Source organism: Oenanthe melanoleuca, chromosome 1 (genome assembly GCF_029582105.1).
Source record: "Oenanthe melanoleuca isolate GR-GAL-2019-014 chromosome 1, OMel1.0, whole genome shotgun sequence".
NCBI lineage: Eukaryota > Metazoa > Chordata > Aves > Passeriformes > Muscicapidae > Oenanthe > Oenanthe melanoleuca.
This window is the reverse complement of record NC_079333.1, coordinates 27,692,186-27,718,448: the sequence shown is the minus strand read 5'-3', so window position 1 is coordinate 27,718,448 and position 26,263 is coordinate 27,692,186. Positions and strand designations below refer to the sequence as shown.

The 26,263-nt window shown below is 41.3% G+C and overlaps 1 protein-coding gene across 7 annotated transcripts in view; it reads left to right on the top strand.

The window, feature by feature from the left end:
* The window catches only part of EPHB6 (EPH receptor B6), a 67,447-nt gene that overhangs the window by 35,968 nt on the left and 5,216 nt on the right, over positions 1–26,263 (top strand). For all 7 annotated transcript variants that reach the window (XM_056504305.1, XM_056504268.1, XM_056504260.1 and 4 more), the window contains exons 5-13: positions 8,464–8,619; positions 9,579–9,917; positions 18,432–18,556; positions 19,589–19,751; positions 20,473–20,587; positions 23,337–23,392; positions 23,508–23,627; positions 24,018–24,265; positions 25,142–25,357. In XM_056504305.1, coding sequence (XP_056360280.1) covers positions 8,464–8,619; positions 9,579–9,917; positions 18,432–18,556; positions 19,589–19,751; positions 20,473–20,587; positions 23,337–23,392; positions 23,508–23,627; positions 24,018–24,265; positions 25,142–25,357 — 1,538 coding nt within the window. The remainder of the gene's footprint in view (positions 1–8,463; positions 8,620–9,578; positions 9,918–18,431; positions 18,557–19,588; positions 19,752–20,472; positions 20,588–23,336; positions 23,393–23,507; positions 23,628–24,017; positions 24,266–25,141; positions 25,358–26,263) is intronic.

The following is a 26,263-nucleotide window of genomic DNA, read 5'->3' as shown; positions in this document are numbered from 1 at the left end:
AAGCTGCTGTGCACGGAGCTGTTGGAGGTCTCATTTGGGAAGAATATTGAATGATTATTTTCTTGTTATTAAAAAATGTCCTTTCTCACCAGCTTGGATAAACCTTTTGCAGCATGTGAGGCTAAGAGAATGTTAAGATTTATATTAAAGTAAAAGATTCAGTAGTCTGCTAAAAGTAAGCACATACTAGTGGCAAAGTTAAAAAAGAGCACAATAAGCTCTTCTTAAATTGTAATCACTTAAAGGTTGCTTCCTTTAAAACCACAAGATAATTTACGTTGCAGGGACATGTGAAAGTCATCTGCTTCAACCCCATGCTCAGAGCAGGACCTAATTGGGTTAGGTCACTCAAGGCCTGTTCTAGTCTAGTTTTAGTTATTACTGAAGATGAAGATTACACAATGTCCCTGGGCAACTGTTCCAATATTTGACAACACCCATGGTGAAATTACTTTTTCCTATGTAAAAGAAGAGTTTAGTAAGATGTAGTAAGAGGTTATTACAACTTGTGTCTGTTATCTCATGTTCTGCCACCTCACTCCTACACCTCCTTCATATCCTCCCATTAGGTGGCTGATGACAGCCATAAGCTCCTGCCCCACAGCCTGCTCTGCTTCAAAATTAACAAACCAGTGTCTTAGCCTCTCCTGGGCAAGAGCTTTAATTTCAAGGTAAACTCACAGTTGACAGTAATGTTTGGTTCCTTGATCTAAATTAGTTTTTCAAATTTTTTTTCTTCCATATTGCTCCTTTCATTAGCTTCTCCAGCCTTCTTCTGCTACTTGCACATACATTTTGGTGCTTTTCAAGTAGCTTGTTTCTTTTCCTGTATCAAGTGCTTGCTGTCTACTCATATTCTGTCCTACCCTGCCCAAATCTTTCTTCTTGTGTTTTTGCCTTTTTTTTTCTTCACACAACCCATTTCCTGGCAGTTCTCCCACATATAATTAGCCAGTAATTGCTTCAGCTCCACCTCTTTTACCTAAAAAATCCCTTACTCAACTGATCTCCTATCAACAGTTAAGCAGGAAAGAGTTCTTAGTCACTTCATTTATTTTATCTCAGTTGATTTGATGCTCTTCTTTCAGACTCAAAAGACACACTTTTCTCTCCTTATGTTTTTTTCATTTTCCACTCTCTCTTCTCCACCCAAACAGTTGTAGTAACTGTGAAACTCTAGATCAACCCAGGGCCCCATTGCATCACTGTGCCTTGCTTCTATTGCTGGCTGATCCCACCTTATTCAGAGCAAGATGCAAGATGCACAGTAGCAGTCACTGTGGAATAGCCTGGCCCAGTATGAATTTACTGCCACCAGAACGTAGCCACAGATATATTCATGAGGGGCAGTCAGATGGAAGAAGTGCTTTATCTAAAAGACACTACAATGTTTATTTTGAAGTGTGTTTTCTGCATACTAATTATGCTGTCTTTCTAGCAATTGAGAAATGTAATGTCTAAATGTCTGCATATTTCTATAATATTATCAGTGTCTAACTGCTTTCCATCATCCTGCCCTCTAGGTGCCAAGCTCTATCCCGTTGCCTAGAGTCATTCTTATTTTAGGACCCCTGTAGCTCTGCACATCCAGTTTTCCCTAGGCTTCAAAATCATCTGTGTCCATTCGTCCTCCCCAGTTTGACTCCAGTGCCAGCTTTGATGCTGTTCGTTTTCAATACTCTCACATCCAGTATTTATTCATGCTGCCCCACAGTATACCTGGGAGCAGAGCTCCCATATAAGAAACAGATCACTTGTCTTAGTCAAGAAGAGAGCAATTTTATGCTCTTCCAAATGTCTTCTTGTGTCCCAGTTCAGTTCCAAGTCATATCTGCATACAAAAAGGCAATGTCACCTGTATCACGTTCCCTAAAGTCACTGCTGGGTGTGCCTAAAGCTCTGTTGACATTCCCAACTGCCTTTCTTGGTCCATTTTCCCTTGCTGCATTTTGTTTAGTTCTCCAAATATTTACTCTCTGCCCTTTCTGCCTGAGTGAGCTTTTTTAATGCCTCTTCCTCTTCAGTTCTTGGTCTGTCGTCTGTTCATTTTTCATTTTCTTTGCACCTCTCCCCACTGCCACTTCATGATTCCAGCGCTCTTCTCTGCTGGCTTTGCTGTTTGTTATTGCCAGAAGTCTGTCAGGAGCTGCTCCTCTGGCCTCCCGGGTGGAACTTGTCTCCAGTGAGCAGTGAGGCAAAGACAGGCTGAGTGTTGTAGGGGGAGCTGAGGAAAACTGGGTCAGTGTCTGAGATGAGCTGTGCCCAGCTGAGCTGCTGTGGCATTCTGATGCTGTGCCAAGATATGAAAAATGACTGAGGCAAGCTGAGGGAGAAGCGCCTGCGCACTCCGGGCTCTGCCTTCTCCTTTCATGGAAGGCTGGGCTTGATGGGAAGTGGCAGCTTGCTCTGCCCCCGAGGTGCTAGCTCTGCAGCCCTCTGTCCTTGCACTGGGTATTGTGGATCAATCAGAGCTAGGTCTGTGTTTTCTTGGAAAGTCCTGGTGCTGGGGGATGGTGGGTCTTGCTGTCACCAGTGACAAGGGCCGTGGCTTGGCTGGTGTTCGTGTTCTGTGTGAAGTTGTTCTGCAGGAACATGGTGGAGGTGTTTCAGGAGGAGCTGCTCTCGTTCAGGCTTTCTCTGGGATGAAAGTGGTAGTGTTCACTAAAGGAAACCATACTAGTCCTGGTGCAGAGGGCCTGCTGCAGTCTGAGTGTTTGCTATGACTGTCCTAGTGAGGCTGTAGGACCACAGCAAGGGGACCTGGTGCTGTGATCTGCAAGGAAAAGGGAATGCAAGGTAAGATCATTCAGAAACAAATGAGAGATGGATTCTCCCTGTGTGCAAAGACAGCCCTAGGCTCACTGCAACTGCTTGAATAAAAGGAAGTGGCTTTTGCCTATTTAGATTGCCAGGGAATTTTTTTCTCTTTCCTCCTGACTCGACCTTCGATATACTATTTATAGTGACTGGACTGAGGCAATGCCAGGAAAAGCTCCATGTCCTGGGAACAATTATTATTGCTGTCTGTGGGCTAAAGTCCTGAGTGCTGTGGGCAGCCTCTCTTAGGCAATTTTGGAAAGGGATAAAGGTGTTGTGAATGTAAGCAGCTCTCTGACTGGATGCAGAGGCAGGGTTCAGGTGGAAGCAGAAAGTTGGTGATAGCTGCAGTGCCTGCCTTTGGAGGCCATTCTTTAGCTCTGTGTAGCTGGAGGCCAGTTAATGTCTACTGTATTCAGTCCAGCTGTTTTGGCCAAAATTACAGATGTAAAATGTAAGCAATAATAAAATTTAGGCCATAGTATTCTTTTTCCAACTATATTTTATTAGGAAGGTGAGAGAGAAATGTGAATCATGTTTAATCACTGTAAATCTGCTTTGCTTGCAGTATGCTGTATGATTTCATTTTGCTGTTTTTCTTCTGGAAATAGAAATACCCAGGGGCAGAATGAGAGTTTCAAAGCATGATCGTTTCTCTGTATCTGCCATCCCTTCTGGAAATAACAACGTGAGATTATAGATTTATGTAGTAATTATTTTTTTCACTAGACAATAAAAGATAATCACTGTGGAGAGATCTTCCCTCCTATGTTGCTCAGTATTCCACTCCATAGTTCTTCAGGTGCAATTTCTGCAGTGTGAGTGGAACCAGGCAGGTGGATCTCTTCCTTATTGCTTTTCTTTACACTTCTCTGTCTTGTTTAAAGTCTTTTCTCAGCCCCCTCCCTCAGAGAGAACCTGACAATCCTATTCTCCTTTCACTTCTGAACATCTGAAATGAGATGTAGTCTAGAACTGTCAAGAACTTGCCATTCATTGTTCCCTGTCCACCCACCCACAATCATGTATGTGATGAATGATCTGGCAGTGAGGCAAGCAAGACCACAAGGTTCTATCCACACATTTTAATTGGCTTATGTTTAAGGGAAAACACAGAATAGCTGAACTTGGAAGAGGTCTCTGGAGTACACCTTAACCCCCACCCTGCACAAGTAGGGTTATCTATAGCAAGTAGCCCAGAACTAGGTCCAGGCTATTTTTGAATTTTTCTAGGGAAGGAGACTCTACAACTGGGTAACTTGCTTCAGTGCTCAGTCACCCTCACGGTAAAAAATTGTTTTCTTGTGTTCAGAGGGAACCTCCTGTGTCTCAGTTTGTGCTATTCACCTCTGGGCCTGTCACTGAGAAACACTGAAAAGAGCCTGGCTCTGTCCTCTTTGCTTCCTCCTTTCAGCTATTTCTGCTCATTCATGAGATTCCTGGAAACCTTCTCCTCTCCAGGCTGAGCAGTCCCATCCATACCCTTCACCTTCTTTACAGCCCTCTGCTGGATTCTCTCCAATATGTTAATGTCTCTGGTGTACTGGGGAGCACAGAACTCAACACAGGACTCCCAGTGTGCCCTCACCAAAGCTGAGTAGCAGGCAAAGATCATCTTCCTTGCTGCAGAATTCCTCAAGGTCTCCAGGACCTAGAGTTCCTAAAGGTTGCTCTTGGTAGTAAAGACTGATGTGAAGAACTTGTCCTGTATCACCCAGCAGTCAACCCACATTTTCTCTGGTCTTCCTTGAGCCACCTCTGTACTTAAAGAAACCCTTCTCACTTCTGACATGCAGTGCCAGATGTGATTCCAGGTAGGCTCTGGCTTTCCTAGCCATGTGTCTACGTGTTTGGACAATGCCTCTGTGTTCCTCTCAGGCTACCTGTCCATGCTTCTGCTTCCATGTACTTCCTTTATGTGCTAGGAGCTCTGTTCAAGCATGCAGGCCTGTTGGCATTTTTTGCCTGAATTTATGCTTGTTGGGATAGAATGCTTTTGCAGTTGGAAGAGGTAATTCTTGCACATGAACTAGCTTTTTTGAGTCACACTTCCCTCCAGGGCATTGTCCCACAGGAGTCCTCCAGATCACCCAGGTGGTCACATCGGCTTTCCCAGAGTTCAGTGTTGTGAGCTTGCTTTTTGCTCTGGTCACTGCACTCTGGATTTTGAACTCCACCATGTTGTGGTCACTGTAGCATGTACACATGCTGGTGTAGCCAACACATCAGTCTAGTCTGCTCTAGCACATAGGACATGTGAGCATATTACTGAAATTTGTTTCATTGGTGGAGCAGCTGTAGTGAAGTTTTATTTCTTCAGTTTGCTCAGGTCTAGTGGAATGCTTATTAATAAGCCTATGTGGCTGTTTCATTCTGCTTCAGTTAAATAAAGGACAAGGGAATATATGACCTGGAGAGGTTAGAAGAAGATCTGTGTTTACATTAATTTTGCTATTTTACTTTAAATGGCAACTGTATCAAAATCACTTCACAAACAGGCCAGGTTCCTTCTTAAATGTGGTTAGGTTTTTTTTTTTTTTTTTTTTTTTAATGTCTGCTGCTCATATTTGAAGTTTTTCTCGGAAGCCTGCTACTTTGTTTGGTGGAAATACTCTTCTTGTTTAAACCTGTAATTTACTGTAAAGTCACCTGTTCTCATGGTGTCATTACTCTTGAGCCTAAATAAACAATTCTTCATTGAGTGACTCTTACAGTTCTGGGATTGCATTCAAAAACAGATGCTGCCTCAGTGAGTAAGAGATATCTTAGGCAGCGAGGAATCAGCTCAGTCAAGACAAGACAGAAGGCATTGGACACTGGGGCGTGCTTGGGGAGACAGCAATGACCTACCTTTGCATATGGTTCAGACATAAAATGCCAAGCACAGTGCATGGACTGTGAAATTAGGCTTTGTGAGGCAGTTAAGAACAGTATTTGATCACTAGTGTTTGTTACACATAGCTATTCCAGAGTGTTGTCTGTGTAGTAGTGTACTGCATCAGTGGCATACATGAGCAGGTAACATTGTTATTCATTAGCTCACACCATGTCCCTCTCCAGTCCTGTGTTCTTGCTTTGTGTGTTGGTTGGTTGGTTGGTTGGTTGGTTGGTTGGTTGGTTTTTACAAGCAGCTTTTGAATGTTTTTGGTTGCTTGGAGTGACTGCCCATAGCATTGATGAAATCTTGCATGGCCTTTTAAGCAATAGAGGTGCTCTTACTTACATAGACTGCCTTTCTTTACTGAGGAGGTGCTGCACCATTTTGTTCCATTGCATAAAACCTAAAGCACTGCATTTGTGCTGACTACCTTTGGCTAATTCATCAACAGTGTGCTGTCTCTTCAGACCTCATCCCTGCAACCCGAGGCTCAACAGCATGTTTCCAGTCAACTTCAAAGAATTATGTAAAAATAAATATTTATTTATTTTAACGCAGCATGTTTATTTTAAAATTGATTTTATTTACTAAATACCAGAAATAATATTCATCCACAGCTTTGCTAGTTTTCCATATGATTTGCAATTGGGCTAAAGGTGAATTTACCCAAAACCTATTTCCTCTGTCCTTGTAAGGCAAATATGGTTTTGTACTTCAGGGGTAGTCTGTACCCTCTACAGATTTTTCTTTAGCATCACATACATGATAGACATTACCATTACCTGTTCATTTTCACTTTTGTGACTAGCAGCAGGGTCATTGTCCTACTTGATAGCAGGCTGTAATACTGAATGAAAGAAAAGAACCATTCTGCAGGGTCTGCCTTGACAAGTGGAATGAATGTGTCATTAGTTCTAAGCTCAACAAAAGCTCCAGAAGGAGTTTGATGCAAGAAAAAAACAGGTGAGATAAAATTACTTTTAAGAAAGTAAAGACATTCACATTAAGTTTAGTATTCTCAAACTTGAAATAAATAAATCAAGAAAGATCCCTGAAATTTTGGTTGAATGACTATGCAGTGTGTTGGATGAGAGCTTCCTATTTATCCTACTCGTAGTTTCAGTACAGGTGCATTTGCCAAGAAGTGTGAATATTGTATTCCATATCTGTGGCTGTTAAGTGGGCTAAAATTAAGGGAAAGGGGAATAATTTATAAAGTGGATAAAATCTTACACACTCTTTTTTGTCCATACAAACATATGGACGTATCTCTCTGTATGGGAATAATTTGATTTTCTGCTGGATAAAGGCCTGAAGGCAAAGGCAGTTGCACTTTTCTTACCATCATCCATCACATGAAAAATTACAGTCTCTTCTTCACCTTTCCTTTCCAAATGGCAGTGTATCACACAATGAATGTTGTCATTTTTTGAGTCCTGGAAAGAAACAGTGTTCCCCTATCTAACAGCTATCATTCAGAGTTATGGTCTGAATTGTTCCAAGACTTACCACTCTTTTCTGTGTGGAGGTTGCTCTGCATCCAAGAAGAATTTTTACAGAGAAGATGAAGTAATACAAGAGGCATAAACATGATGGGACTCCACAGATGCTATTGGCTGTTATTTCTGGACTGTGCCTATAGCCACAAAGGGGATTGAACCCATATGATCCTAATTTCATATAATGCCTCTACACAATATTCTTCTCTTACTTGCCTTGCTTTTTTTAGGTAACTTTGTTGTCCTCAATCCTTTGGAATATTCTGCTTACAGTAACCATTAGAGCAGTTCTGCTCTTGAGGGTGTCCCTTGTGTCTTTTGACATCAAGTGCTTATCTGGGGCCTATCTGAAACTTCCCCATTCCTTGTAAATGCTCTTTATTATGAAGTTAATGAACCAAATGTCAGCTGCAAATGAACTTTAGCTTGATCTTGTTAGTCTGTAAAATCTAAAAAAGCTGCATCTATTTAAATAGAAAATCAGGTGTAAGAGAACTTACATAAAAGTAGTAAAAGCTGTATCCTAGCACTTCAATATAAAGTCCAAGCACCTCCTATTAGGCATCTTTGCCAAACCAGAATGTGCCATACTCTCATATGGTTAATAAATTGGTTTTTTTGTTTTCTTTCCCTGTAGGATGAATTTCCGTCCTTGTTTCAGCTTGTTGGATATACATGTTCCTATGCATTTGCAGATTAAATTTGACTAATTAACATGCTTTTATCCATTACTGGGAAGTTTTCAGACCTACAGGAAAAAAATAGCAGTGCCAGTCTTAGTGTCTGCTCTTTGTTTTAATGCAGAATCAGCAATGGTAGTGTATATTACTTTAAGCAATGTAACTGTTGTAGGCAGCATAAAAATCCAATTTTATGTCTGTGTTGGGTGGGGGGAAGGAAGTGTGGGTCACTTTTTGATATTTCAAGACAAGTCACTTGGCTGAGCTCTTTGGTTTCTCCAGTCTAAAAGCTCTTTGAGTGAATAATGAGAAGACAATTATTTGAGGTGGCCAAAGCTGTCTCAGGACTGGATCTCTTTCATCTGCCAGTGAATCAGTTTAAGCCCTTACATATAGAATAAAATCAACTGTTTTGAAATGGCAGCTTGAACAAAATATGCTCTATAAAGAACCAAAACAAGTAGTAGCTCTATGCAATAACTTCTCCCAGCAGTGGCTGCACAAATTAGATGTAAATAAGATTATAGTGTTTCTGAAATCTGAATTAATGATTTTCCTGCTTTTGCCTCTCTTATTTTCCTCCTCTTAGCCTGTGCCCCTGGTTTCTTTAAAGTATCTGTGGGAGATGACCCCTGCCATCTATGCCCTGCCCACAGCCACGCCCCACTGCCGGGTTCCCGGGAATGTGTGTGTCAGAACCGGTACTATCGATCTGCTTCAGACAATTCTGATGCTCCCTGCACTGGTAAGTGTTTGGATTAAGTGGTTGAAAGTTAGAAGGGCAGTTAGTGAGAGAGAATGTGCCCAGATTATTTGGGAGGAGTTGCAATTCCCCTCTTCCCAAAATTTCCCTTTGTTCCTGCACCTTACTGTAGAGTGATGTTGAGAATGAGGATTCTTGGGTTTCATTACAGCCTTCAGAGGGAAATGTTCTGTAAATAATGTTTCCTTTACCCCTCCCTGTTACTGAGCTCAGCCTCTGTCCCTCCCCTTCCTGTCTTGCTTTGTGTCTGTGCCCAGGTTTAGAAGTGCAGTTCTGCTGCCTGCTTCTACCTTTCTGAACGTTTCACTTCTTAGCTGCAGTGTCTTGTCCCATTCTCATCCCCATGCCTTCTTCTCAGCCTCTGCATTTTCCTCTTCCTCCACTGTTTCTGTGCCATCAAGGGAAGTGTTGGATGCACAGAGTGGGCAGCTTTCAGAGTTTACCTCTGATGCCATTGAGGAATCTGGCTGGCACCAGGAATAATTGCAGGCAAAACTGGTGTCCAATTCCTGGAACAGATGCAACAGATTAACTGAAGTCTGGGAAAGTTCAGAGATATTCGGTGCAAAGGAGAGAATTATAGGTTTCAATAGAGAGAAATCTTTACTAAGCTCATGCAAAGCTTAAAATTTCAAGGGATTGGCACTTCCCCAAACAATGGCTGTTCTTTCAGGGAAATGAAAAAGTCACACCCTTGAAACAAAAACTCTTCTTTGTAATTTTGTTTGTCCAAAATGTGCTAATACAGTTGTTCCTTTGTTAACGTGTGTGCTTGGTGTAGCCAAGAGTGTTTTTCTTAGCCTCGCTCAAACAACTAAAGAGTAAGAATGCGAAGAAGCAGCAGCTTGTTTTTCCATTCTTTTCCCTCTGCTTTGCCTCCTGCTTCCCTCACCTCTCTCCCATTCTCTCACGGCATTTTGATCGTTCGCCCTGTTTCCTAGGCATCCCCTCTGCTCCTCGTGACCTCAGCTATGAAATCATTGGCTCCAACGTGCTGCTGACCTGGCGGCTGCCCAAGGACCTGGGCGGCCGCAAGGACGTTTTCTTCAACGTGGTGTGCAAGGTGTGCCCGGCGGGCGCGGCGGGGCCGTGCGTGCGCTGCGGGGACAGCGTGCAGTTCGAGCCGCGCCAGGTGGGGCTCACCGAGAGCCGCGTCCAGGTCTCCAACCTCCTGGCCCGCGTGCACTACACCTTCGAGATCCAGGCCGTCAACTTGGTCACTGAGCTGAGCTCAGAAGCGCCCCACTTTGCCACCATCAATGTTAGCACCAGCCAGTCAGGTGAGGAGACCCCAACGTTTCTGCTTCTGCTTGTATCTTTCGAATCCTGGAGGTCTGACTTTTTACTCTTGTGTCGTGCCTTTTTTTATCCTGCCCTGCTCATTCCACAGTTTCACTTTTTGTCCTGGGCTTTCCATTCTTCCCTCCTGGCAGAAAAACTCATGTTTAGCAGCTGATGTGGTTGTTGGGGAACAAGCTGTCCTGGAGAAGATTCCATATGACATAGCGCTGTGGGTCAGACAAAGCACATTGTTCCATTGTGCAAGACAGGGGACACCATCAGGGTTTGACGAGGATTTTGTGAGCATCAGTTTGCCAGAGAAGCTATTGATTTTCTCTGTCCCCTACTCTTCTCCATTCCATCTTCTTATTTTCTTGTTAATAAGAAACAATTTTTATTTTTTTTTTACTCTTTACGTGGTAGAAATATTAAAAATATGTTATGCAGTTATATTCAAAGATGTTGTGATCCTTGTAACTAGAAACTAAGCCATGGGGATGACTAAACTAAGATACTAATGGGTTGTGTGGGCAGTCAGAGGAGTTCTATTTCCTGTAAATACCATTTACAAGGACTGGAGCTGGAGAGACACATACATCCAGGCATAGAGTTCTGCTAAATGTCAGCATTAAGAAACTGGGCATATGTTGTTCTTCACAAGCATGTATAAGCTAATACAGAGAGGAATTATACACAGCTTGTTTAAGAGGACATAATGAGGAGTAATGTGATGAAGAGGAGAAAGAGGGGGAACATTTTGAACTGAGTGACAGAAAATGTCTGCAAACATTTAGAGCTGTGTAGATGTTAAACTGAAACAAATCCCATATGAGATTCCAGAATGTAGTGTGGAAACCCCTGCAAAACAAGGTTTTGGTAAAGCTCCAGAGAAGTGCTGTGAAACCACATGTGGCATCAAGGGCGTGGTTAAATCACATCTTATCATTTCTGGTTCTATTATATGGAAAGAAAGGGAATATATATACCCCCCAACTAATTTCCTACTGTTAGCAGATGCCAGGGGGTTGATCTGTTTGTTCCCGTTGAAACGTTACCTGACAGACATCAAGTAGCAAAGCACCTCTAGGATCCCTGGTCCCCTGAAGAGGCTGGCTGCAAGTGGGTGATGGGTTTTCATTTACTGTAAAATGTGGCTGGGTAATTTGTATGGTAATTCCAGGCAGTTCCTTTGGCTTCTCCTACAGAGAGGTGGGTGTTCTATTAACATCCTCCAGAATTCTCTTTCTTCATGCTTCTCATCTCAACATTCTTTATCTATATCAGAGATAACTTAATTGAGCAGCTGCTTCCTCCTCCTTCCCGGAATCACCAAATCTACCCTCTTCTTCTGTTTCTGTTTGAATTTCCTGACCACTCCTCTTCCAGGTGTCTCCTAGTGTCTCTGGGTGTCTTGGGTATGTTGGGTGCTTCTCTCTAAGATGCCTCTCTTGTGCAGTAAAGCTGTTTCAGGGGAAGACAACTTTCTTAAACATCAGTGTGTACTGAGTGTTTTCTTTTTATTTGGTCGCAGTTTTTCCTTTCCTTGCTCTTTCTTGGGATCGTTAGGAGTGAGCTTGAGATGAGCTGCCCTCGATTTGTACTGACAGCTCATACAAGCAAGGCCCTGCTTCCTCCATCACGTGGTCTGTCTCATCCATACCCCCTCCTTTTGATCCCTTCAGCAGCTTTTCACTTTAGCATTCTTTTTGATGTTGTGCTGCTGTAACAATCATTATTATTTCTGTTATTATTATTGTTATTGTTACTATTATTATTATTATTATTATTATTATTATACAAGCAGATATAAAACTTCCAGGATTTTACATGCTGAGAGAAAAAGGGTACAGGAAAACATGAAGGGTACCAAAAAAGAAACAAACCAGAAAAAGGTTTTAGTGTCAGGATAAAGGGCCATAGCAAAAATTTTCTCTCCACTGAATTAAAGGTGACCCAAGAAAAGACCCTCCAGTCCTGGCATTCTGAAGATTTTGCTTACTCATACATCAGTGGAGTTCTCTCTCTCCTAATTGCTGGTCTGAAAAATACTCCTGCCCCTTTGTTAGAGGTATTTCAGGCAACGTTCTGTGTGGAAACAGTTGTACTTTTTCTTCTTTCCATGATACCTAATCACTCTTCATCTTTGTCTGCAAAACACTGTTCCTCTAAGAGTTTGCTTACTCCTCACAGTCTTCTGGGCCCATCTTGAGAGCATGACAGGATCCTTTGGTTACACAATCACATTTTTGTGTGGCAGACTGATTATGATGTTCTACTCTTCAGTGAGCATTTGCCTGAAATCAGAATTAGAAGGGCTGACACTGAAAAACCTCCTTTACTGTAAGACTTAACCTGGAACATGAGACCTGTTTGGATAGGAGTAATAAAACCTGTTTGGATAGTAATAGTGTGAAATGCAAATATGATATGCTAATCACCGGAAGAACTGTACAGAGATGAGACAAGAGAAGGGAATTGCTTTCAGCTCAGGTTTGAAGTGCTGAGGGTGAATACCTAAATAAATGTTAGGATGTATAGAGACATGTGGGAAGGCTGTTCCAGATAGCAGGACCCACATGATGAAAGGCAATTATGTCATTTTAATGAAGTTATACTTCTTCTCAGGTGTGAACCTGACACGCAAAAATGCAAAGAACTTAAACTCCTACCATATTATTACAAAAAAAAAAAAAACCTGACTAAATTTTTATTCATTATTTTAACATTTTCAAGTGTACTTATCAAGGTAAACAAGTATATCTCAGGACAGAAGTCAGGTTTTCATTTAAAGGACTGTGAAGAAACTTCTTCTATGCACAGCTGTAACTACCTGTAACTACCATTTTTTCACTGCAGCTTTCACTGAAGCATGCAGTAATGTCTGTTGCCAGAGAAATGCTACTGAACTTATTCGTTCAGGCAGTTGTTACATTCCTAGAAAGAAGAGGGAAAAAGAAAGGCAGCAGAGATTTAAATGTTGGAACAAATCAATGCAGACTTTTAAAACCAAATGTATTGGGTTTTTTAGCTGAGTCCAGACATTCTGAGAGCTAGTAGAGGTATGTGAAGATAAAGGTTATTTGACCAGGTTGCCTTGTACCTGTGAAAATATATGTAACAGCCTTCTGCATCAGTGGGAATCAGAGCAGTGGGACCCGGCAAAAACAAAAATCTGTAGCACTGCAGAAATGAGTGCTAGACAGTCTGAAGGCTTGTGTAAGAGGCTGAATGGGGACAAGGACACTTCTGGGTAGTGCCAGGAAGTTTAAGAGGACCTGACAGAAGATTTTCACATGAAATGGTGTGAGGAGAGGAAAGGAATTAAATGCCAAGTATGATTATGAGATTGTGAAGGGAAATGATTAATTGCTTGAAGATGTTTACTTTTCCAAAGAGGGCCAAAAGAGTACAGTAGACTTAGCTGGAAAAAGCAGGGACAAAGGCATTTTTTTGTTCAAAACAAGAAAGAAATAAGAAGAGAGCTGTCAAAAGCTACCTGCTGTTGTGTTATGCCAGGCTAAAGGCAGCAGGTACAGCAAGTGGAGTGTGGGTGTTCATTGTCCTCTGAATGAAATACATTGTTTTTCAAGGTCGTTAGCTGTTGCTTATTTATGATCTAATTGCCAACCCTGGGCACTCAAGTTCCCTAAGAGTTCAACTTTTTTGTTTTCTATTCACATAGGAACAGCAAAATTACTCTTAAGATTTTTTTCCGTAGTGACATTTGTCAACTTTGCCATCTTTAATGGATTTGCCCAGGTATGACTGGGAATTAATAACAATTTCTATGGTCACTCCACAAAAAGGAACTATTCCAGTTTCTTTCTTGACTATGCCCACTCTTTGCAGCATAAGCAGAGAACAAATGTGCTTGTTTTCAAAATTCAAGTCTTGCTAACTGTTTGAATTAAGTCAGAAACCTTTTGAGCAAGTATAAGTGTAAAATACAAAGTAAAACATGGCATAAAGGCTATTTTCCTTTTTATTAAGCATGAATGGAATGCATACACAAAAACTAATAATAAGAGAGGAAAGTTAAAATAACTGACTAATTTGCCCTTTTAAAGCACTCTTCATCCACAGGGAGCAAAAGTATAAGGTTATGACAGAAGACAATCCAAGATACTTTTAAAGGATTTTTGGGTATTTAGAGAAAGGGCCAGAACTAAATTAAAATGTGTGGAAAAATGTAGGACATTTTGAAAATAAAGATAAGATAATAAACATATCAAGAAGGGAATTTCCATGCTGCATTCAGACTGATCTTCCCAGAAGATGATTTTTGGGAAGCTGGAACAAAGCTAGGAGCAAAGCTAGGGTCTTCATGTTATCTACTTGGAATATGAGGAGAATAGGATATCTGAAGAGGTAACAGAAGTGAAATAATTACGAGAGAATGTAAGGGCATGTTAGTGAACATTAGAGGCCTAGCTGAGGTTGATCAAACTGTATGACTTCAGAAGATCATGGGGCATGATGGAAAGGGAAGAAAACACATAAATAGCTAGATACAACACACAGGCCTTGGTAGGGTTTAGTTTGGATCCTGGATGAGTGATGACCCATGAGCCAGTTGTCTGAACTCCTGTTGTACTCTGTGGATATCTAGTCAGTGCTGCTGAATGAGTGCCTCCTCAGAATCAGAAAAGGACTAAGCTTGGAAAATACCTCTGGTGAGCATATTCTCCAGCCCATCTGCTCATCAGGGTCACCTCAAGCAAATTGCCCCTGACCACACCCAGCACACCTTTGAATGTCACCAAGGTTGGAGACTCAGTCCTTTTGGGTGAAGGTGAGGCTTAGCTGCCTGTGTATCCTCTTTCTTTCCTTTGTTGAGGAAAGGAGTGGCATTTGTTTTCCACTAGTCCTCAGGCATCTCTTGCAGTCACAAAGATGATTCTAAAATTATCAAGAGTGCCCTCAAAATGACATCAGCCTGAAGGATGCATCCCATCAGGGCCCATGGGATGATGTAGTTTGCCTAAATTTTCAGTCTCCTGATCTGACATGAGGAAGATCTTCCCAGGTCTGCAGGACTTGGTGTTCCTAAGAGCAAGACTTGCTGGTAAAGACTGATGTGAAGAGGGTTCCCTGTGTCAGCAGGACCCCTGTACCACCCAGTAGTTGGGCCACATTTTCTCTAGTCTTCCTTGAGCCACCTCTGTACTTGGAGAAACCCTTCTCACTTCTGACATGCAGTGCCAGATGTGATTCCAGGTAGGCTCTGGCTTTCCTAGCCATGTGTCTACGTGTTTGGACAATGCTTCTGTGTTCCTCTTAGGTTCCTCTTAGGCTACCTGTCCATGCATCTGCCTCCATGTACTTTCTTTCTGTGTCTGAGTTAGGTAGGAGCTCCTTGTTCAAACATGCAGGCCTGTTAGCATTTTTTGCCTGAATTCATGCTTGTTGGGATGGACTGCTTTTGCACCTGGAAGAGATAATCCTTGAACATGAACTAGCTTTTTTGAGTCACTCTTCCCTCCAGGGCATTATCCCCTGGGAGTCCTCCAGGCAGAACCACAAGGGGGTCGCATTGGATCTCCTGAAGTATCTTGATGGAATGGAATATGGACTGAATGTCACATGCCAGAAATGCTCAAGGTCTGCTGAGAATGGCGCTTGGCTGTGCTCTGCAGAAGTGGGGATTGCCACGTGTTGTTAAATGAGTCTGCTCTTCCTTCACATTCCTTAATTACCTGGTCTGTTGACTGAGATAGATTTTTAGTCTTGCAGGCGTGTGTCTGTTGCCAGGAAAGAATTTGTCCTGTGATATAGAAGGGTTGCAACTGACAACCCACAAAATGAAGAATTTGGGAGTTTTATTTAACTGGTGTTTGGACTTCTTTACAGCTTTAGCTGGGTTTATGTGGGCATAAACCAGAGATTTGCTATTATTTAAATTGCGTACACAGAGAACTGCTTTTTCAGTCCTAATTAAAGATCTGATCTCACAGCATGTTTTTTGCTCTCAGTACATAGAATAGAATAGAATAGAATAGAATAGAATAGAATAGAATAGAATAGAATAGAATAGAATAGAATAGAATAGAATAGAATAGAATAGAATAGTTGGAAATGAACCTGCAATGATCATCTAGTTCAACTGCCCAGATTGGATTGAATCAGGCACTGTGATTTCAGCTGCCATTAGACAGGGACCTAACACGTCAATGTCTATAAACCTCATGTAAAAAGAAGAGAATGAAACTGGCAGAACAATATAGAACTGGACACATTTGTGTATACAGGAGAAAGCTTTGAAAGCAAAGTTCTGTTACAAACCTTTTCAGTAGTTGGCATGCAAACAAGGGAAAATACTCATCTAGCACTTGTATGGCAGCAGAGGTATGGTACTTTGAATGTCCATAGACATAAAATCTTGAACTTTATATTTCCTAATGTATTAACACTGAGAGAATAATCTTATAATACACTTCTGACAGGAAATACGTACTTACTCCACCAACAATTACGTTTGCATTGCACATCACCTTAGTATTAATATTCATACCATGTTAGTATGAAATTTTTCAAAGGAGAGATCTTAATACCTCTTTTACTTCAAGTGATGGAAGAACTCCCTGGCCAGTGTTTTGTAATTTTTTAGGTCCTTAAAAGGGAGGCAAATATGTATCAAAATCTAAACTCTGTCTCAGAGAGGCAGATTAAAGACAACCTGCCTTGCTGTAGTTCATAGCTGGTTTTATTTCTGAGAGTTTTCAATGGCTTTTGCTCTAAGTAGTGTCTATTAGGTGCAAATCACTGAAATGACTATTTTTAATACAACAAATTGCAGTATTCTGGTTGTCTCCCCCCCACCACCATCTGATTACCCTGAGTGCTGGACATATCTGGATAATGGGAACATTCTAGAAGGCTGTGGCACATGGTCAAGAGATACACTTGAGTGATGTGTTTGCTGTTCCTTTGTTTGATTAATTCTTCCAGGTAGGGAAAAAATTGGGGATCAAGAAGAAATGAGAAACAAGAGAAGAATAACTGTTAGAGGTGGGATGGAGAGGAATTGAGGGAAGGTTTAACTCTGATAATTCCATAGAATCTTAGAAGGAAGTGGGCTGTTCCCTGGCAGTGTAGCTGTGCATTTAGGTTTGCACCTTTCCTGTGTGTTTGCTTGGTGTCTCAGTGGAAGAGAGTTTAACTTTTTGGAACATTAAATGTAGCAGAATCTATCTTGGTCACGTGCTAACTGACAAGTTACCTCCTAACATTCCAATACTGTGTTATTCATTTGCATCTTAAATGCCACATATGGTCTTGGTTAATTGTTGCTCTCTTCCATTCTTGTCACAGCATTCTCATTGGCAGGTGAAGCAGTTGTGTCATCTTGTTTGAAGGGCAAGCAATGGTAAAAACAAAAGGAGTAATGAAGAGAGAAAGCATTTTATTGCTTAGACTCTTATTTTGTTTCATTTACATTTTTAAATTAGTTCCCACTTGCCTGAGCTGTTTGAAGCCCATCTGAAATATGTTTTTCAGAATAATTTTATCTTGTTATTAAAAACAATCCTTTTATCTTTTTCACAATGAATGAGGGAAGAAAATGCTACTCTGCAGGTTTTGATCATTTGCCAAATGTCTCTGCTTCATTCTTTACATCAAGGAAGTTTACATCTATTTTCTAAAACCGATGGGGTTTGGTGGCAGCTTTTTATTGACCTTCATTTTCTGGAAAATGTAAATGTTGCTGAAAATGTTGCACCCATTAGGAAAATGAGGATACCCTAGCTGCTTACCTGTAGGTTTCTTGGCAACGTGACATTTTCTTTGCAGAGAGAAAGCAAAACTTGAGAAGAGCTTTGCGGAAAGACAGCCAGTAGGCTGAGAGATTTTCTTAAAATTGTCCTGAAATTTTTGCTTGGAAATCTCTTCCCAAGATGAAGCTTAGCTTTTGCACAAACCCAGAGAGTGTGTGTGTGTGTATGTGTGTGCACGTGGGTTCATGAATGGTGTTGGTAGAAGTGGATTTCCATTCTCCAGAATGCTTCATGTGCAAGGCCTCCATTACTCTGGTAGCCCATACTTGATTTTTTCCCCCCCAGGAAAAGAATTACAGTCTGGGGGAGAAGCAGAAGAGAAGTAACGTGCTCTGCCTTTGTTCTCACCACTATCAGTATTCTTTGTCCAAAGGTGACCTTAAAATAAGGCAGTGGCATGGAGCACCTTCTTATCTTGCATGTAAAAATTGCACATTTGGAGATCAGAATTAAATTCCACCTATAGTATAGATAATTTCTTCACTCCTGTGCATAATCAGTTGGATGTGGATTTTTTCATTTTCTTTCAGTCTGAGTTGTCCATGACTGTATCTCCCAGTGGAGTGGTATTGTGCCTGGATTTCTTCTGGTTATTTTACGAAGTATTTCATCATGCAAATTAAGGAAAATTAAAGGAAGAGCTGGCCTAACGTATTAACTCATCTTAAGGAATATCCAATTTTAATTCATTTTTGTGCTTATCCCTGTGCAATTTCTCCTTTTTGTCTTCTATTCCAGTCCCCTCTGCTGTGCCTATGATGCATCAGGTGAGTCGTACTACCAATAGCATCACACTGTCGTGGCCTCAGCCAGACCAGCCCAATGGGATCATCCTGGATTACCAGCTACGCTACTTTGACAAGGTGAGCAGAAAGTGATGCTGAGCACCTTCTGTCTGAGAGATGCACCCCTGCATCAGGGTGAACAGGGTGGAAAAAAATGCTTCAGTTGTGAGGAAGGAGCGAACTTTAGCAATACCAGAAGTTTGTGATGTCATCTGACATCAGTCCGTCTGCATTTCCCAAGTTGGAAACATCTAAGGACAGGGCAGATTTTAAGAAAAGAGAAGGCACTTGTTTAAGCTTAAAAGCTGCACCTAACAATAAGTTTAGTATCAGCTGATACAGGCAACAGTGAAAGGAGCTGAAGTTTCAAAATACGTTTACTGGAGCTGGATTCATTGCAAGTCTGTCATTTGTTTATGAGGAAAAGTCTTGTGTCCCCATTCATGCCTGGACAGACATCTGTAAGAAATTTTATGAGGAGGAATGCACTCTTTCATTCACTAAGTGACAAATACCTCTTTGTGTGCTGGAAATACAGGGTGGCAAGTACAAATTTGTCCTCCATTCACGTCTTGTGACATTCATGTCTTGTGACTGCTAATCCATCTGACTTGAGGGGAAGAGATGTAGGGCTGTTCAGACAAATTCCCATTCCATATTACTGATCTTTCACATAAGAAAAATCCTTTTGCAGGATTTTGCAGAGCTACTATTTTTAAGTGGTAAAAAGGACTGCTATTTGTGATAACTCGTGTAGCAGCTTCCTGGATACAGCTTTGCATGTGAATTCTTGCTCTGAATCCTCCTAGGAGAGTACATGAGTTTGGAGTTTCAAGAAAGTGAACCACAGGACAAAGTTTCGTCTTTCATTTTTGTTAAAATTGAGAGTCTTTAGCAGAGCTTTGTGGGAAGCCCAGGCCTGGGTTAATGAAAGCAGTGAGGAGTGAGTAGTGTGCAAGGAAATAAGGTCTGGAATAGCAGCTGTTGTTGGGAGGCTCTGTAAAGGTTCAAAGAATATTGGGTTGACATGGAAACTGTCATGCCTTGATGAGAAGAGTGAGCAGTGTAGGCGGAAGTTTCACATTCCTTTTTGGTCATTGACATTCACAGGCAGAAGATGAGGATAATTCATTGACCTTAACTAGTGAGACCAACATGGCCACGATACCAAGTCTGAGCCCAGGCAAGATCTATGCCTTCCAAGTGCGCGCTCGGACAGCAGTTGGCTACGGCCCTTACAGTGGGAAGATGTATTTCCAGACTTTAACGGGAGGTGAGTGCTGACATTTTGTGCTGAGGTCTGCACACGATCACCTTCCACTTGCCTGTGTCCCTGAGTGCATTGGCTTATCCTCTGGAGCACTGCTACCAGACACTCCTACTCAGCTTGCATTTCTGTTCATAATAACTTGCATATGCAGATTTGTTCACTCAGAGAAGCTTTGTACTGTCAGAGGGTGTTGTTTATGCTACTGCTGTACTCCCCAGCCCTGCTCCTTGTTGCCTCTGTGCCTCTGACCAGCAGGTGCAGAGTGTGCCAGTAAAAATCTCTTTAGGGGGATCTGGCAGTACATAGCACCATACACTGCTGTAGGTTGGGCCCCAGCTGTCATGGGACATCTTACAGCTCAAAGCTCTGTGAATGTGTAAAAGACGGGTGGGACATGGGACACAAAGGTGCATATATGCAGAAGCTTGCCTTCCAGCAGGATCCCCATCCTGTGTCACCAGCAAGCTGCATTAATAGGGAACAGTGGGATTGCAGCCCTGGTGTACAGCTAGCCTGTCAGCTGTCAGTGGAGCTGGGGAGGAGAAAGTGGATTCAGAGCGAGCACTGGCTTTTCAATGCAGGAAAGGTGGCACTGGAGAAGCACAGTAACTGGGGAGCAAAGCGCTAGTAGGGGTGGAATTATGGGTGAGATATAGGTGGGCAGAAGGGAAACTCTGCACAGCACCAGTCCTCTGCATCCGTGTGTGTGTGTCTCCCTTGCCAGGGGAGCGCTCGGAGATGGTGCAGGACCGACTGCCGCTGATCGTGGGCTCAGCGCTCGGGGGTCTGGCCTTCTTGGTAATTGCTGCCATTGCCATCCTTGCCATCATCTTCAAGAGGTGAATTCCTTGACCTGCTCATGTGCACTTCAGACAGTGGAACTTCCTTATCCCCGCAACATTACCCCGTCCCAAGGGAAACAGCCTGATCTGCATTTATCCAGATGTCCTTGAGATGCCATTCTCTAATTAAGGAAAGATCCTGCCCCATTACTCCTATCTGAGGAGCCTCTCCTTTGGTAAACCACTCATGTACTTAGCTGATATTTGGCTAGTTAGCAATATGAACACAAGGAAAGCATTTCAAAGCTGGTACTCAAAAGGTATTTAAATGCATTGCTGTGAATGAGGAAATGTAAATTGAATTTTAGGCAAGCAAGTGGAGAATGAAACAATGTAGTGGAAAAGGACTGGTGTAATAAGTGTGCATATCTAATTATTTAGAAGGTGATAAATACCCTTTCACCAAGGACCTAGAGACAAGGGCTCATTTGCTGAAGAATAAAATCTATACAACCCCAGTGATTCCATGAAATGCTAGCTCATAAAATACAGGTTAAAGAAAGCAAATACCACTTTCCATTTTGGAAAGAATAAAGGGCATATAAAAGATTGCAGAGATAATCTGTTACAGCAAAAACCAAAAAAAATAAAAAATAAAAAGGACTAATTTTAACGAGAAAAAAGTAAGGGTCGCTATTTTTGTAGAGGTACAAAAGTAAACAATGGGGGTTTTGTTATTTGAAGAAAAGAAACAGTCATTACCCACTCCTTGAATTTACTGAGGTTTGAACTTAATCCCCTAGATTGTCAGTAATGGATTTCTGTATCTTTGCTCTACTGTGCCTTTGCACAAGAGGGACTTTTTAGCTTTTTCTGCTGACCTAAAAAATGTATAAACAACTTTAGAAAGTGACGTCTAGTTTTAATGATTTCTTTTTTGCTCTCTTCCCTTTCCTACATTTGTTTTCTCCTCTTGTGTATATTCTCTTTTAATATTTTTCTTTCTGGAAAGAAAAGAATTATCAAATATTGTTACATTTGAAATGTTGCCTCCTTTTGTTGCTTTGAACTGTTAAAAACACAATTTCTTGTTACAATTGGAAATGTGATATTATGTGCACAACTCAATAAAGCATATATTTTTCTAAAAAAATAAACCAAACCCAGAATAAGTTAATATTACCAAAACTGTGTTGGGGAAAGACATTAATGGCATCTGTAAATATACATATGAGGAAATACCATAAAAAATACTCATTTATACTTAGAGAATTATGTGCAGTTAATTGACAGTTTTTCAGAAAAAGTGGAGATACCAAGTTTCTATTTTAAATCTGTCTTTGATAAGAAAAGTAAGTTTGAAGATGCAGAAAATGAGGAACACCAGATGAAATGAGTAGTTCTTTAAAAGGTTGAACATATGTAGAGTCAAATGCTGCAACTTTAACTTGTTTTTATAAATTGTTGGTACACATTTTTCAGGCAATATGCGCTGTGAAACACCTATTTTATCTAATTGTCTTGTTGACTTTTTATATGGAAAACAATTCATTTGTTAGATAACATATAAAAAAACATTATTGTAGACCTGGCTTCCAGATTCAACAATAGAGTTAGAGCTCTTAGTTGTAGGCTCCTATCAAATCCAATTTCTTTGCACAAGAGAAAAAATTTTGAAGGTAAAACTGATTTTGAAAGCAGAATTTAAAGAGATAAGACTGACAAGTAAGAATAATACAGTTAGCTGTTAGAATGTCAGAATTACTTATGTTCATAAAGAAAAATAACATAATGTTTCATGATACCTTGCCTTCAAATGTTAATTGAATCAGCAGCTAAAAGGTCTCGTGCTGAAACGGCAAAACATGAGTTGACACAAATCCATGCAGACAGCAGGGGTACTGCAGGATACTGTAGGGTTTGATGTACAATCTGGTCTAATTAATAGGATGATTGGAAACTAGAATGAAACGTACATTTGAAGAAAAAAGCATTGCTTGGAACAAAGGAAGTAGCTTAAAAATTGCAAGTAGATTTAGTGCAAACAAGGAATAAAGTTAAATTTCTAAAATAATTAAATTGTGTGGGAAATAAATGATTGAATCATACACATTCAGAAGGAGAATTAAATCTGAGAAATGCCTGTGCTGAGAAGGACCTATGCTTACTGGAAATTAGATGCATATATGCAATAAACCTTACAGTAATAAAGACCATACCTGTTTTGATCTGCATGTGCAGAAATCACATCAAGGAACAGATTTCCATCTGTTTGGGTCTGTGTGGTTTGGTTTGGGTACCATACTTACAAATAGAATGGCTGAAGTAAATGCTGTTAAACAAAGCCAGGAGGAAAAATAACTGGGGGAGATCTATACATATTAAGCATTAGAGTAAATGGCTCTTAGAATGTTTTTGAAGAACTTAAAGGGCGTCACAGAAGAAGGCATACATTATAATTGAAAAGAATAATTTGTTGTAATTAAATTAAATTAAAATGCAAATTTAGCCTGAATAGCAAGAAAACTTCCAAGGCAGTAATGTTAAACTGTAATATTCTTTTTCAGGATAGTCTTGGAAGCCCTATCATTTGTCATTTCTAAAGTGGGAATGCCAACAGTGGTATAAAAATCACCACATAGAAAACAAGCTTGCACTGGTTACCAGGAGATGGGCAGGATCTTAGCATCCATTTTCTACCCCTAATTTCAAGGATTCTCTGAGCCTTGCACTGAGAAGCCTGCCCCAACATCTGATGAGAGACTCTTGTGTGTGTTTTGACTTTCCTTTCCTTTGTGTCCTGCAGTAAAAGGCGAGAGACTCCATACACAGACCGCCTGCAGCAGTATATCGGTGCACGAGGTAAGTGTGTTTGAGCAACAGATGGCAAGGGCCTGTCTCTTTTCAGGACTCATTAACACCTGTGTGTCTCAGGGCTTGATTCTGGTGATGTTTTGGGCTGTTTCCCCCACTGCAGGACTTGGGGTGAAGTATTACATTGATCCTTCAACCTATGAAGATCCCAATGAAGCCATTCGAGAATTTGCCAAGGAGATTGATGTGTCCCTCATCAAGATTGAGGAGGTCATTGGATCAGGTAGTGTTAGAATCTGCAGATTATTTAGAGTGTCTTCTTGTTCACCTTGAGACCTGGCTCACTACTGGTCTGAAATGGATCCATGGTACATCAAGTGTCCCAGGATATCAAAACCTTCATTTTTTTCCAAAATTATTTTAATCTACTAACCCTTAGATGCAGGATGTAAACCAAGTTTAAAATACCCTTTGAAGACTCAGAACTCCTCATTTGAACCCTGAAGGTGTAGTCTCCAGCCTTCACCAAAAATTTTGCCTTAATCAAAACAGTCCCATAACCCTGTTTCCAAGCATCGTCCAAAGTCGTCCACAGTAGAATGCTTTAGTACATCTGACTAAAATCCACTGCTGTGTTTCCTTACTTGAGGTGTGTTTTTTCCCTCCCTGGCAGGAGAGTTTGGAGAGGTGTGCTTTGGGCGCCTGAAACACCCAGGAAAGCGTGAATACATGGTAGCTATTAAGACCTTGAAGTCAGGTTACACAGAGGAGCAGCGGCGGGAGTTCCTGAGCGAGGCCAGCATCATGGGGCAATTCGAGCATCCCAATGTTATCCACCTGGAGGGAGTGGTCACCAAGAGCCGGCCAGTCATGATTGTCACTGAGTTCATGGAGAATGGATCGCTGGATTCCTTCCTCAGGGTACCACAGCCATTAACCTCTTCATCTCACTGTGTGCCAGTCTCAGACCTGATAATTTTGCCTGTTCTTCCTCTTAGCTCCTGTCTCCCTAAGCCTTCCAGTGCAATAGAAATGATAGCAAATAGCCACAGTAAGTGGTTTCAGGCCAACATGGTGAAAATACTCCAAGAGCTCAACAACCATATAAAATTTCTGTATTTTAGACTTCTTCAACTCCAATAATTCATGTAAACAATAACAAATCTTTGTACACACCCTTTCAGTTCCTTATGTGCATGTTGCAAATTTTTCCTTTCTAATAATGTTTTTCAGACTTTATTTCACAGAATATTTTCAAGTTTCAACATTGTAATGAAGTAATGAAACTTGCAGTTATTTTTGGATTTCAAGTTTTCTAGTAATGAAACACAAATACGGGCAATCTATGTAGTACAGCTGCTTCACTTCTCCTTTCTTACTGATTCATGTGCTTATTCAGCCACAAATGCTTTGGCAGGTACAATTTGAAGAGCACATGAACCCATTGAGTAGAACTGCATCAATGCCATTGTAAAGATCTTGGTAAAAGCAGATTTGTCTGCTCACCTTCATTTAGCCATCTTAGTAGTTAGTGAGGGTGGGTGTAGGATACTAAAGTGGGATGTGGCCATAAGAGGAGGAAAAGATCACCAATGTCTGATTTTATTTGAGGTTCATTGCTTTAAGCCCACCCTTCTTTGTTACTTGTTGTCCTTGAACCTTCAGATTTGGGCTGAAACTAAGATGTGTTTTCTCCAGCTTCATAAATCCACCTCATTGCCTTGCTCTTTCTTAGTCTCCCCTATTGGGTTCATGTTCTGTGGCCATGAGAGCCTGTGTTTGCCTCCTCCCTTGCAGCAGAAGGAAGGGCAGTTCAGTGTGCTGCAGCTGGTGGGAATGCTGCGGGGGATTGCAGCCGGCATGCGCTACCTGTCAGACATGAACTACGTGCATCGTGACCTGGCAGCACGAAACATCCTGGTCAACAGTAACCTGGTGTGCAAGGTGTCAGACTTCGGGTTGTCCCGCTTCCTGGAGGATGATGCTTCCAATCCCACCTACACTGGGGGTCTGGTGAGTCACTGCTCTGGTGGGAGTTACTGTAGTGTTGACAGAAGTTTTTCCTGTGTTCCTCCTTGGTTTGGTGTACCCTCTTTAGTCCATCTTGAGACCATGGAGAAGCCTTCTCTGTGTGGAGTAGAGTAGAGCCTTCTGTCCTGTGGGCTGTTTGTTCCAAAGCAGTAAAAATTAGAAATTACTGAGTGTCTGAGTCTCTCTGCCATATGAAGGCTCAGTACTGTTCTTCGTGGCATGATAGTGAACAGGTCAAACCTCACAGCCTGATGCAGATATTATCTTCCCCCTTTCATTAGCTTTTTATAGGAAGGATAAAGGACTGAAGGAGAGATTACAATCCTGTGCTACCACTCTTTGAAGAAAGAGTTGGGTTATTTCCTACAGAAAAAATACATGGCCTAAGCGTATTTATGGGCTGACAGCCAACCATCAAATGAGCTTATTGCCTATGAAGTTGTGAGACCTGTCACACATACTACAAAAGGGGTGGGAGCATAAAAGGTGTATTGAAAAAGAAAGGGATGAAGAATTCAGTCACTGAAAAATGGAACAGTTTTTGGATCTGTGCATTTTGAAGAACCAGCACCTGAATGATGTTTCATCTTACAGGTCATACCTGCAGTTAGAGAGGTCAAGATGGAAAGAGAAAAGAGTTAATGCTAGTGTACCTGTCCCTGCAACTTGGCATTATTTAAATGACTCTAGATTTCCAAATGGTTGTGACTTGGGAGGATTTTGCTATATACCACTTTCAAATGGTGTAAAGTAAAGCTGTGAAAGTATAAAATCATGGGATTTGCAGCAGCAAGGAGGCATGATTCTCTCTTTTCATTAGTACTTGTCAGTAAAACAAGGTGGAAACCTTGAACATAGTATGAATTTGAACCATAAATATTTTCAAGA